This window comes from Taudactylus pleione, unplaced genomic scaffold (genome assembly GCF_031769625.1).
Source record: "Taudactylus pleione unplaced genomic scaffold, aTauple2 ptg000154l, whole genome shotgun sequence".
Classification (NCBI taxonomy): domain Eukaryota; kingdom Metazoa; phylum Chordata; class Amphibia; order Anura; family Myobatrachidae; genus Taudactylus; species Taudactylus pleione.
In genome coordinates this window covers 26,394,896-26,406,883 of record NW_028284556.1, presented here as the reverse complement: position 1 = coordinate 26,406,883, position 11,988 = coordinate 26,394,896, and the positions used below count along the sequence as shown (strand labels likewise).

At 42.5% G+C, this 11,988-nt stretch overlaps 1 protein-coding gene across 1 annotated transcript in view; it reads left to right on the top strand.

Moving 5' to 3' along the window:
* Nucleotides 1-23: 23 nt before the first annotated feature.
* LOC148521959 (protein kinase C delta type-like) overlaps nucleotides 24-11,988 on the top strand; it is a 40,433-nt gene continuing 28,468 nt past the window's right edge. The window contains exon 1 of the mRNA XM_088474324.1: nucleotides 24-75. Coding sequence (XP_088330450.1) covers nucleotides 24-75 — 52 coding nt within the window. The remainder of the gene's footprint in view (nucleotides 76-11,988) is intronic.

The following is an 11,988-nucleotide window of genomic DNA, read 5'->3' as shown; positions in this document are numbered from 1 at the left end:
TCTGAGGATGTGCTCTACAGATTATGTCACCACCTCCCAGCAGGAATAGTCTAGACTTCTCGCTGGATGAAGAAGGTAAATTCTAAGAGGGTGACTTGTACATCTCAGGGCTCATGTCTGTCACTCAGCAAATCAGTTGATTGATGCTGGTGATAATATTGAACTTTGAGTTTTATAGTCAGCTCCTCTATGAAAGTGTCTTAATTATTAGATTCATACACAGCCATGGTTGTTCATGAGATCTCTGTTGGCATTTTAATATAGAGTACCCCATACTTCAATCTCTGTAATTCAAAATCAGGCACCATATATCTGATGACATTATAATGTAGAATATTCCCCTCCTTACCAATCTCTGCAGTAATGCTAAATGAGACCGTAGATCTCTAGCAGCACAATATAATATACATAATATAATACAGCATAATATAATTTAAATCTACCTTCTATATAATATAATATAAAATCAGATCTCTGAAATAATTATGAGACTGAGCCAGGGCCGTTTTCTAGAGAGGAGGGGGCCCGTGTGCAGTCTCCGACACGGGCCCCCTCCTCTCCGCCCGGCGGCCGGCAGCGCACTGAGCTGTTCGCGGCCAGCGCTGGAGTTATAGACTCTGGGCACTGCAGCGGCGTCCATTTTGCCTGTACTGCGCATGCGCATACAACGGGAAAATGGCCACCGTGGCCATTTTCCAGTCGTTTTACAGCGCAGGACCCCCGCACCGACGTGGGACTCCGGAGAGGTACGTAATATTATGGGTGCAGGGTGTGCGGTGCGTGGCCCCCTTGGACCCAGGGGCCCATGTTCCCCGCAAACACCCTGCACCCATTATAGATACGCCCCTGGACTGAGCCCACTCCCAAAAGTTTATTGGTATAATTATTATGGAATTAGATCACATATCTGTAGGGTGAAACAATTAAATAACTTGCCCCTCCTGTGGTGTCTTGCTGTCTGTCTGTGCACTGTACAGGCCATGTGACAGCAGACTGCACTCTGATTAGTGGATAGTTTCAGACATTAACTAATTAAAGTATGGAGAGCTCCAGCTACTCCATCTTGTGAATGACCAGCACCATCCACCAATCAGTTTGCTACTGTGTAAGAAGATCTCATACCCAGTCACTGTGCAGCCACACAATGTATGACTGAACTTGGGAAAGGGATGGCCTATCCCATTTGGTAACGCGCCTGCTGTCTATGTGATATTAGGTAATGCAGGATAGGGAATATATTACCTCACATACTGATTAAATGAGTAAATGAACAATAACATCCTGTGCATCCCTTGTTTCATCATATAGGGGCCTATTCATCATCACTTAATTTCTACAAAAGCAGGGGAAAATGAACATTTCCAACTGCAATTGTAGAAATTAAGTTATCGGGCCATTCATCAAGAAGGTATCTGTGATATCTCCTGCTTACCTTCCTCTTGCTGAATGGGCCACTGTCCCCATACACTAGTATGGGGTCAGAATTAATCAATATTTTCAGGGCTTGAGTGCGGGAGCATTCGCCATCTTTAGATGACAAGTGCTCCGGCTCCAGCCTTACAACAGTCCCGGATAGCGAAGAGGGTTCTTTCGGATCCCTTCACCCCTGTTCGACTCCCTTCTCTAGATGATGGGGCTCTTGTGCGCATAGGTGACCTGTAGGTCTGAAAGGAACAGTGAAACAGTTCGGGGAGACAGCTGATTTTCGGATCAGCTGTCTCCACGCTGGAGCAATGATGAATTGCTCCGGCGCTTGCATCGAGATAGAATGTTAATTATCGGGGTCCGAACCCCGATAATTAATATCATGAATAGTCACAATATGAGAGATCTAATGATGAGGGTGCTGGGTATAGAAATAAGACATATTGGCAGGAGATGACAATGCATGTTGGAGACCTTCTGCATCCATAGTGCAGGATCACACAGCAACAAACAGAATAAGATACTGTAGTGTGTGTGTTTTTTACCATAGAAAACACACATTAAAGTCTTACTTTTTTTTTTGTTATTACACAGCACTTCAGAACCATGATGAAGAAAAGAAGAACATGTTTATGTTTTTAGAATTTTTAAAACATGTTTATATTTTTAGTATTTTTACATTTTCTACAAATAATTTAGATACATTAGATGTTATTACTATTATTATTATTTCATTGTTATTACTATTATTATTCCTATTATTTTTATTATCATTTTAACTATTATTACTACTATTATTATTGCTAAGGGGAAGGGTTAAGGGGAGATTTAATTGGGGATAGATGAGTTAGGATAGAACTAATATTAATAATAATAATAATATAAAAAAAAAGAAACATCAAAGGTGTGTGACTGGCCGGCTATTTAGGGGAGGTGGAGGCCGGGTTTTATTATTATTATTATTACTTCTACTACTATGGCTATTATTGCTAAAGGGAGGGCTTAAGGGGAGAGTTAATAGGGGAGCGAGGAGTTAGGGGACCAGGGGAGAAGAGAGATTATTTAAACTAATAGCAATAATTATAATAATAATAAACATCAAAGGAGTGTGACTGGCCGGCTATTTAGGGGCGGTGGAGGCCGGGTTTTATTATTATTATTACTACTGCTATTTTTGCTATAGGGAGGGGTTAAGGGGAGAGTGAATAGGGGAGAGATGTGTTAGGGGGGACCAGGGGAGAAGAGAGATTATTTAAACTAATAACAATAATAATAGTAAACATTAAATGAGTGTGACTGGCCAGCTATATAGGGGTGGTGGAGGCCGAGTTTTATTATTGTTATTATTTTAATTATTACTACTACTACTACTGCTATTATTGCTGAAGGAAGGGTTTAAGGGGAGAGTGAATAGGGGAGAAAGGAGTTATGGGGGGCCAAGGGAGAAGAGAGATTATTTAAACTAATAACAATAATTATAATAATAATAATAAACATCAAAGGAGTGTGACAGGCCGGCTATTTAGGGGAGGTGGAGGCCGGGTTTTATTATTATTATAATTACTTCTACTACTATGGCTATTATTGCTAAAGTGAGGGCTAAAGGGGAGAGTTAATAGGGGAGAGAGGAGTTAGGGGGGACCATGGGAGAAGAGAGATTATTTAAACTAATAACAATAATAATAGTAAACATTAAAGGAGTGTGACTGGCCGGCTATATAGGGGTGGTGGAGGCCGGGTTTTATTATTGTTTTTATTTTTACTATTGCTACTACTACTGCTATTATTGCTGAAGGAAGGGTTTAAGAGGAGAGTGAATATGGGAGAGAGGAGTTAGGGGGGGCCAGGGCAGAAGAGAGATTATTTAAACTAATATCAATGATTATAATAATAATAAACTTCAAAGGAGTGTGACAGGCCGGCTATTTAGGGGAGGTGGAGGCCGGGTTTTATTATTATTACTATTACTACTGCTATTATTTCTGAAGGGAGGGGTTAAGGGTAGATTGAATAGGGGAGAGAGGAGTTAGGGGAGACCAGGGGAGAAGAGAGATTATTTAAACTAATAATAATAATTATAATAATAATAAACATCAAAGGAGTGTGACAGGCCGGCTATTTAGGGGAGGTTGAGGCCTGGTTTTATTATTATTACTACTACTAATGCTATTATTGCTGAAGGGAGGGGTTAAAGGGAGAATGAATAGGGCAGAAAGAAGTTAGGGGGTCCAGGGGAGAAGAGAGACTATTTAAACTAATAACTATAATAATAATAATAATAATAATAAATATCAAAGGCGTGTGACTGGCCGGCTATTTAGGGGTGGTGGAGGCCGGGTTTTAACTAAAACATGGTACAGATGTGTCCATATAAAAATAAAACCTACAGTTTGTGTTTTAGTCATTTACAAAAAAATTGACAGTACTGTACATATCTCTGTTACTGTCATTATTGTTATTACTATTATTATTGCAATTATTATTGTTAGCATATGAAAGAAATATGACCGCATGTTAAGGGTAGATTGAATAGGAGAGAGATTAGTTAGGGGGACCAAGGGAAAAGAGAGAAGAACTTGGATTTGTTCCCTATGATGGAGTAAAAGGAGTAATAGCTAGAGAGAGAAGAAGTAGGATAGGAGACAGGGTTAGAAGGTGGCAGGTAGAGATTTCCTATCTGATAGATTCTATGTTGGAGGTGAATAGATGACAAAGTCAGAGGCAGATAGGGGAGGAGATATAGGCAGGGAAGGAGATACAGGAGTGGGGGAAGGCAGAGAAGGTGGTGATGGGACACTGGTAGTTGGAGGATTTGGAGGAGATGAAAGCCTTGAAGAACACACCATCACCTGGTTGAGTGAGTAAAAAAGAGGTCACCATAGTAGAGAGCTGTGGGAGAAAGCCAGGTTTAGTGATGTTGAGGAGGAAGATGAATAGGTCATGAATGGGGGCCATTTTATTATTAGCTACAAGTTTAAACTGTGTTATTTCCAGTATATAAACCTGCTATTAAAACTAATAATAATAATTATAATAATAACAGTATCAAAGGAGTGTGACTGGCCGGCTATTTAGGGGTGGTGGTGGCCGGATTAAATAAAACATGATATTATAAAACAGTTTGTATTACAGTTTTTTTTTAATTGACAGTACAAATCAGTGTTACTGTTATTATTATTATTATTATCTGAAAGAAATATTACTTAACATTAAGGACCGTATTCAATTGCCAGCGAAAAGTCCCGGACTTTTCGCATGCCGGAGATTTTGCCGTCATCGCTTGCTTTGCCTCCGGGAAAGTATCACGCTCGTTACCGCTTTTCGACCTATTCAATTGCAAAATATGCGAGAACGCATCCCGGAGAAACTCAAATTGGCGAAAAGTCCTGTCAGAAATGGGGAAATAATCCTGACACCCCCCAAAAGATGCACTGACATGGGGGATCACTATGGATCCCCCCGAATAGCCCTGATGAAGGTATTTGGGGTGCTTAAATGCTCTCAATTAGTGCTATTTAGCGTCTTTTCACAAGTGGTGAAGAATAGCATCTAGCAGGTTTTTAAGGAGAAAATAAGTAGTCCCTACAAATTTGGGGTACGTGAAAATGGGTGCAAGCATGGTTAAAAATCGCTAAAGTGCGTTTTTTTTAAAATATAAAACATGCACCTTCAGCAAACACCTGCAATCCAAAAAACACATGGGGAATACTTGGGGGACCCCCTGGAGTCTATGTCACTAGTTTTTAAGTTTGTCCCCCAAATTTAGTTTTTTTCGCCCCCAAAACAAAATATTTTTTAAGCTTTTTTGGACACAGTTTACCTTTGGGGGACTGTCACAGGCTGAAGGTGTGTTCCCGCAACTTTGCACCCCAAACTCCCAGTTCTGCACTTTTTTCCGCCTCCATTCAGAGGCAAATCTTTTCCGCTGGTTACAAGGCACAGACTTTTCGCACCGGCAAAAAGTCTTTAGAATTGAATACAGGGAAAAGTTCTCGCCTGGCGAAATGACATCACCAGTGAGAACTTTTCGCCGATCTCGGCTTTTCGCTGGCAATTGAATATGGCCCTAAGGGTAGATTGAATAGGGGAGAGATGAGTTAGGGGGACCAGGGGAGAAGAGAGAAGAACTTGGATTTGTTCCCTATGATGAGGATGAAGGAGTAAAAGGAGTAATAGCTAGAGGGAGAAGAACTAGGATAGGAGACAGGGGCAGAAGGTGTCTGGCAGGTACAGATTTCCTGTCTGATAGATTCTATTTTGGAGGTGAAAAGATGACAGTCAGAGGCAGATAGGGAAGGAGACATAGGCAGATAGGGAAGTAGATATAGGCAGATAGATAAGGAGATACAGGCAGATAGGGGAGGAGATATAGGCAGATAGGGAAGGAGATATAGGCAAATAGGGGAGGAGATATAGGTAGGGGAGGAGATATAGGCAGATAGGGGAGGAGATATAGGCAGATAGGGAAGGAGATATTGGCAGATAGGGGAGCAGATATAGGCAGATAGGGGAGGAGATATAGGCAGATAGATAAGGAGATATAGGCAGATAGGAGAGGAGATAGAGGCAAATAGGGGAGGAGATATAGGCAGATAGGGAAGGAGATATAGGCAGATAGGGGAGGAGATATAGGCAGATAGAGGAGGAGATATAGGCAGATAGGGAAGGAGATATAGGCAGATAGGGGAGAAGATATAGGCAGATAGGGAAGGAATATAGGCAGATAGGGGAGGAGATATAGGCAGATAGGGAAGGAGATATAGGAGTGGGGGAGGGCAGAGAAGGTGGTGATGAGACACTGGTAGTGTGAGGATTTGGAGGAGATGAAAGCCTTGAAGAACACACCATCACCTGTTGAGTGAGTAGAAAAGAGGTCACCATAGTAGAGAGCTGTGGGAGAAAGCCAGGTTTTAGTGATGTTGAAGAGGAAGATAAATACATCTTGAATTGGGGCCATTTTATTATTAGCTATAAGTTTAAACTGTGTTATTTCCAGTATATAAACCATATATGATCTCTATCTCTCTTATAATTATATATATGTTTTCTTTTTTTATTTATTATATACTTTATTGGGGATTTCTTTATTTATAGTCATGGTTACTGAAACAATTTAGTACAGTACTGTATAATTTAATACAAAAATAGCAGCATTCAATGTGACATTTTATTACCTCACATTTCCAACTTTGGATCACTTTTTTTTACGTGTTTATATATTTTTAATATTTTAATGTGTATGATGTTTTATACTGTATCAATAAAGGTTATATTTTAAGAGGAATTTCTCTCCTTTTTTCCAATCAAGTGTTCAATAATATTAGACAAATCTTTTATTTTTCTTGTGTATTATGTTTCATATCTGTGTTACTAATTAATGTACATTTGCAAGTAATCTGCATTATGGAAGTCCTACAGAATGGCAATTACAAAAAAATGTTTGGTCTGGGATTGCTTGTTACATTATTTGGTGAATGGTAATAGTCAGGGTCTGGCAGCTTTTAGCCTGGGGGAAAATACAAGCAAGTGGCCCTGGCTTTCTACCAGCGTACGGCAAAAGAAAAATAGGCACAAACCAGGCATATGCAAGTGTAACTGACACAGGGTAGTACTCATTTCAAGTGAATTTCCACTAATGGCTGAGGAGGCATAACTGGGCTGTAATGAGCAATTTCATGTAGATAATGTTCAGTGAGGGTGTATTGATGGAACTGCAGCCACTGAGTTGGTCCTAAGTGTAAATACGCCTGGTGCATCTTCTGCAACAAGTGTAGTCTGATGTACGATGATGATAATTAGCAAAAGCTAAACAAATGCGTAGTGGTCAGGTGAATCACAAGATGTACAACATACAAACGTGAGCGCTGGCACTAACACAAACAAGGACAAATCAAATAATTAATAGTATGACTAATACATGGAGTTAGTAAAGTGCCACTCTATGGGGTCAATTCAATTAGTCGCAAGAGAAGAAAGCTTCAGTTGAAATGGTGTAGAAATGTCAGCAATGGCAGCTAAACTTGCCCAGTCCCGGCTCACTACCGCCCCAGACTTCAATTTTTTTGTACACAGCGCTGCAAACAAAAGCTGCGTGTTCAGAGCCACCGAAACTGCGTTATATAGCTGCACTTACTCGCGGGGCAAGCCACCTCATGGCTAATTGAATCGACCCCTATAGGTAAAAATAAATAAGTATATTACTGGTAAAAGAAATAAATGATCATTCCCAATTTTTTATACATTAACAAGTAGATCCCAAATCTGACACCACCCCTTCCTCATTAAAAATTAGTTCCCAGATCTGACAGGTCAGTTCCCCTTCCTCTCTAGTTTAAAATTAGACCCCAGATCACACAGACTCCTTCAATTATGATCATACCCCATACTTGACAACCTCCCCCACTCCTCCAATTATAATCATACCCCAAACTTGACAACCCTTCTACCTCAATTGCAAACATACCCTGTACCTTACAATCACCCCTCCTTCCTCAATTACTTTATAATCAGTCTCAAACTTGACAACTACCTCAATGTAAATAATACCCCAGAAATGCCCCCCAAGTCGAGCCCCGAACCATGTCAAATAACTGCCTCTCCTAAACCTGATAACCCCTTCTTTTACCTCAATTAAAATCATGTCCCAGAACTGCCCCTAAATATAACAACCCCTTCCCCTAGAATTACAATCATATTCTACACTGTCCCCCCGCAGACCTAACAACCTCCCCCTTCTCTGTCAATTGAAATCCTGTCAATTAACACCCCTATAAGTGACAACCCCTCTTCCCCCTCAATTAAAATCATGCCCCAACTGCTGATAAAAGATCAATATTAAATGAGACCTCAGTTCTATGGGGACTGCCCAATACATCTACATACCCTAGTACAGGCTCCTGCTGCTGCAGTCCCTTCTGTGTTCTTCTGTTTCTGGCTCTTAACCTGAGCCTGATTGGCCACTTGCACTGTAGTTTCCATTGATTGTTGGATAGCTCCAGCCATCCACCAATCAGCATTTAGATACTCCCACAACTGTGATTGGTGGATGGCTAGCACCATCCACCAATCAATAATACTAGTAGCTTACAGTTTAGTGATGCGGCAGCCGCTCAGGCTGCATCGCTGATTCGCTGCGTGTGCCTAGGGTAACAGTCTGACAGACTCTGGACTGAAGTCCGGACATGACAGATGCCGGTAGAAAGGCAGAGAATGTTGCTTGTCAGCTCTAATTGTTGCCTGGGAGCATCCTCTGCCTGCCTCATGGGCGTGCCCCTAAATCCTTAAAAGTGTATCGGCCAGGGGGCAGATGCCACCCTGCCCCCGACTGTAGATGAGAACTAAATGGTGTAATATGACCACTGAAAGTGCTACTTGTGACTACTATAAAAAGTATGTTCTTCTAAGTAGAGCTTTATAAAGTGTTTAAGCTTATTTTAATGCATTGTAAAGGCCCCTACACACTAGACCTGATTCCGTTGCATCGGAACGACAAATCATTAAAATCGCCCAGTGTGTATGCACTATATTGTGTGCAGTGCGCACTCCTGTGGGGTCATTGGTCGCATCATCTGATCTTCCATACATGCAGTCCAATCCGACATTTTTTATATTTTTAAAACAAGGTTAATACATTATTAAAAACATAATAGCAAAACAAGTAGTAAGACAAAAAGCACAAGCCCAAACTAATCACTTTACTGTACAAAATAGCATTAATGGATTCTTTATAACATTTAGGGGCTGTTTCTGATTTTGGAGCAAAACAGCAAAAATAATAAATAAATTCCATAGACAAAAAACCTTACGGTATCACATGTCCCATTAAAGCTTCATTAGACATGATCTGAAATTTCACAAAACCTACTGAATTCCTGACACTCAAAGTAAAAAAAGCAATGAAATTCTGATCATTAAGGCTGATGCCTTAATGGACGTGTTCCTTGCGCAATACAGATATGGTATGCCATGACACGTGTGGTTAACTGCAGATTCAGCACTCTCAAAGAGTGAGATTGCTGTCACTCACAAAATGGTAGAGCTGCTAATTCACAGATTTGTGTGCTCATTGGAAAACACACATACAGTCTATACAACTGAGGTCTGAGCAGTTATGTGGCACACACATTCCACTCAGTGCCCACAATCTTCCCATTCGTTTACCACAACAATCCCAGTGGGTTCCAACATCCTTCTCACTCCATACATCCATCTCATTCAGAATACATATTCAGCTCCCTAATTTTTAAAACTATCATACTCTGTCTATACATTTACACTATCTGCACCTCTATGCTGCTCTATCATCCCCAATCCCTACTGCTGGCATAAAGGGCCCACCAGGGGAATGCAGTGTTAGGAGCCCATGCTTAAAGGGTGTGGTCATCCACCAGAGGGGGTGTGGCCAGCCACCACAGTTGCTTGGCTAACTATCAAGCAAATCTTGGTATAGTTTCTATAGAAGCAAACCAATAACTGATGTTCATCCATGTTCCTGCTCCACAAGGTAACTGACCATCTAATACAGTAAAAATGTACAATTCAGTACACAGTGTGGAACATGACTCCTAGAGGAGGGGGTGGGCCCCAGGCAGTGGGGCCCACCGGGGATTTCCCCTGTACCCCTGTGGGCCAGTCCAACCCTGTCCAAATGCACCACTACCTTCCCCCCAGCCACACCACTCTGTCTTCCCCTCATCTCTGCCACTCTTTCTTTCTCCATCTGCACCACTCTGCCCACCGAAGCATGGCAATCTGGGCCTGATTCAGAGCCAGATGCTCTGAACGAGCGCCAGCTCTGAATAAGGGCGTGTTTTTTTTTTCCCGTCCGGCCTTTTGGACACTTGCATAGCTGTGGGTTACCACCCACAGCTTATGCGAGCGTCCATGATGATGGTCGCAATGGTCAAGACCATCGCGACCATCGGGCTTGCGACGAGACCCTGCGATAGGGTCTCGGTGACCGCAAGCTCTGGAGTTATTTTGGCTCTATCAGAGCCAAAATCACTCCCACTGACATCACTAGTGATGTCAGTGGGACCGGACCCAGAAGGTAGGCGTTCCCATGGGAACGCCTCCGTCTGGCAGCCACGCCCCAGCACGCCCTCCAAAGGGGGCGTGCTGTCGCTCACCATCGACAGCACACCCCCTTTGGTGCGAGACCCATAACGACAGCTACCACGTCGTTATTCGGGTCTCGCGCATGCGCACGACGGAGCTCCCTCCATCGTGCGCATGCGCACTAGGGCACCATCGACCTGCTTGCGAGTGCTCAGCGCTCGCGAGCAGGTCTGAATCAGGCCCTCTGTCTTCACCCCATCTGCACCAATCTGTCTTCCCCAATCCCTATTTATGTGTGTTCTCCCATAGTCTGTATTCCCTCATTCATACCAATCTGTCTTTACCCATCTGTGCTGCTCTGTGTTCCCAAATCCATGCCATCTCTATCCCCATCCATGTCACATTGTTCACCCAAACCGTGCCAATCTGTCTACCCTGCATCCACACCACTGTTTTCCACCCATCTGCATAACTTTGCCACACTGTTTTCCACCCAATCTGCATCACTTTGGCACCTTTCCATATGTGCTGCTTAATCTTCCCCCCTCTCCATGCCTATCTGTTCCCATCCACAACACTCTGTCTCTTCCCTCATCCACTCCACTCTTATTCCATCTGTGCAGCTCTATCTTCTGCTCAGACCTCAGTTGCATAGACTGCATGTGTGTATTCCAATGAGCATGCCATTCTGTGAATTAGCAGCTCTACCATTTTGTGAGTGACAGCAAACTCACTCTGTGAGAGTGCTGAATCTACAGTTAACCACAAGGTGTGATGGCATACCATATCTGTATTGCGCAAGGAACACGTCCATCAAGACATCAGCCTTAATGATCAGAATTTCATTGCTTTTTTAGGTTTGAGTAGAAGAAATGCAGTAGGTTTTTCTGACATTTCATATCAGTGAAATCCCGCCACTAAGCCGTCATTCGGGTAGTACTGTCCTTAAAGTGCGTACACACTAGATGATATTTTGCACAATTTGCCCGATTGTGACGCATTGGAACGTCAAATCATGTAAAATATGTCAAAATCGTGTCCACTCATGATCACGATGCGCTTTCCCACAGGTCGTACATCACATCTGCAGATCTTGCCTACAGCAGGCAAGATCAGAGCCGTAACTATATTTTTTGGTGCCCTGTGCCAGAGATTGCATTTTTTAAATAGGGAGATAAGAAAGTGCACCTGAAAAAGGGTCATGGCCTTATGGGGAAGGGCCAGGGAAGAGATAGAGTAGGCTAGGAGTTGCTGGGGATAAAAGAAGAGTAAGCTACAAGTGAGAATGATAATAAACAGGAAAATTAACAGGCCCAAACAGTGCCCCCTGCGGTGCTATGTGCCATGGCACTGGTCGCACTACCCTAGTTACGGCCCTGAGCAAGATCCACCAATCTTGTACACGATCCAGCAGCATATCACTCAGTGTTTATGCCTGTACAATATGTCATTCGGATCCGCATATGATGCTTGTAGGCATGGATCAGGGAGATCCATGCTGCAAGC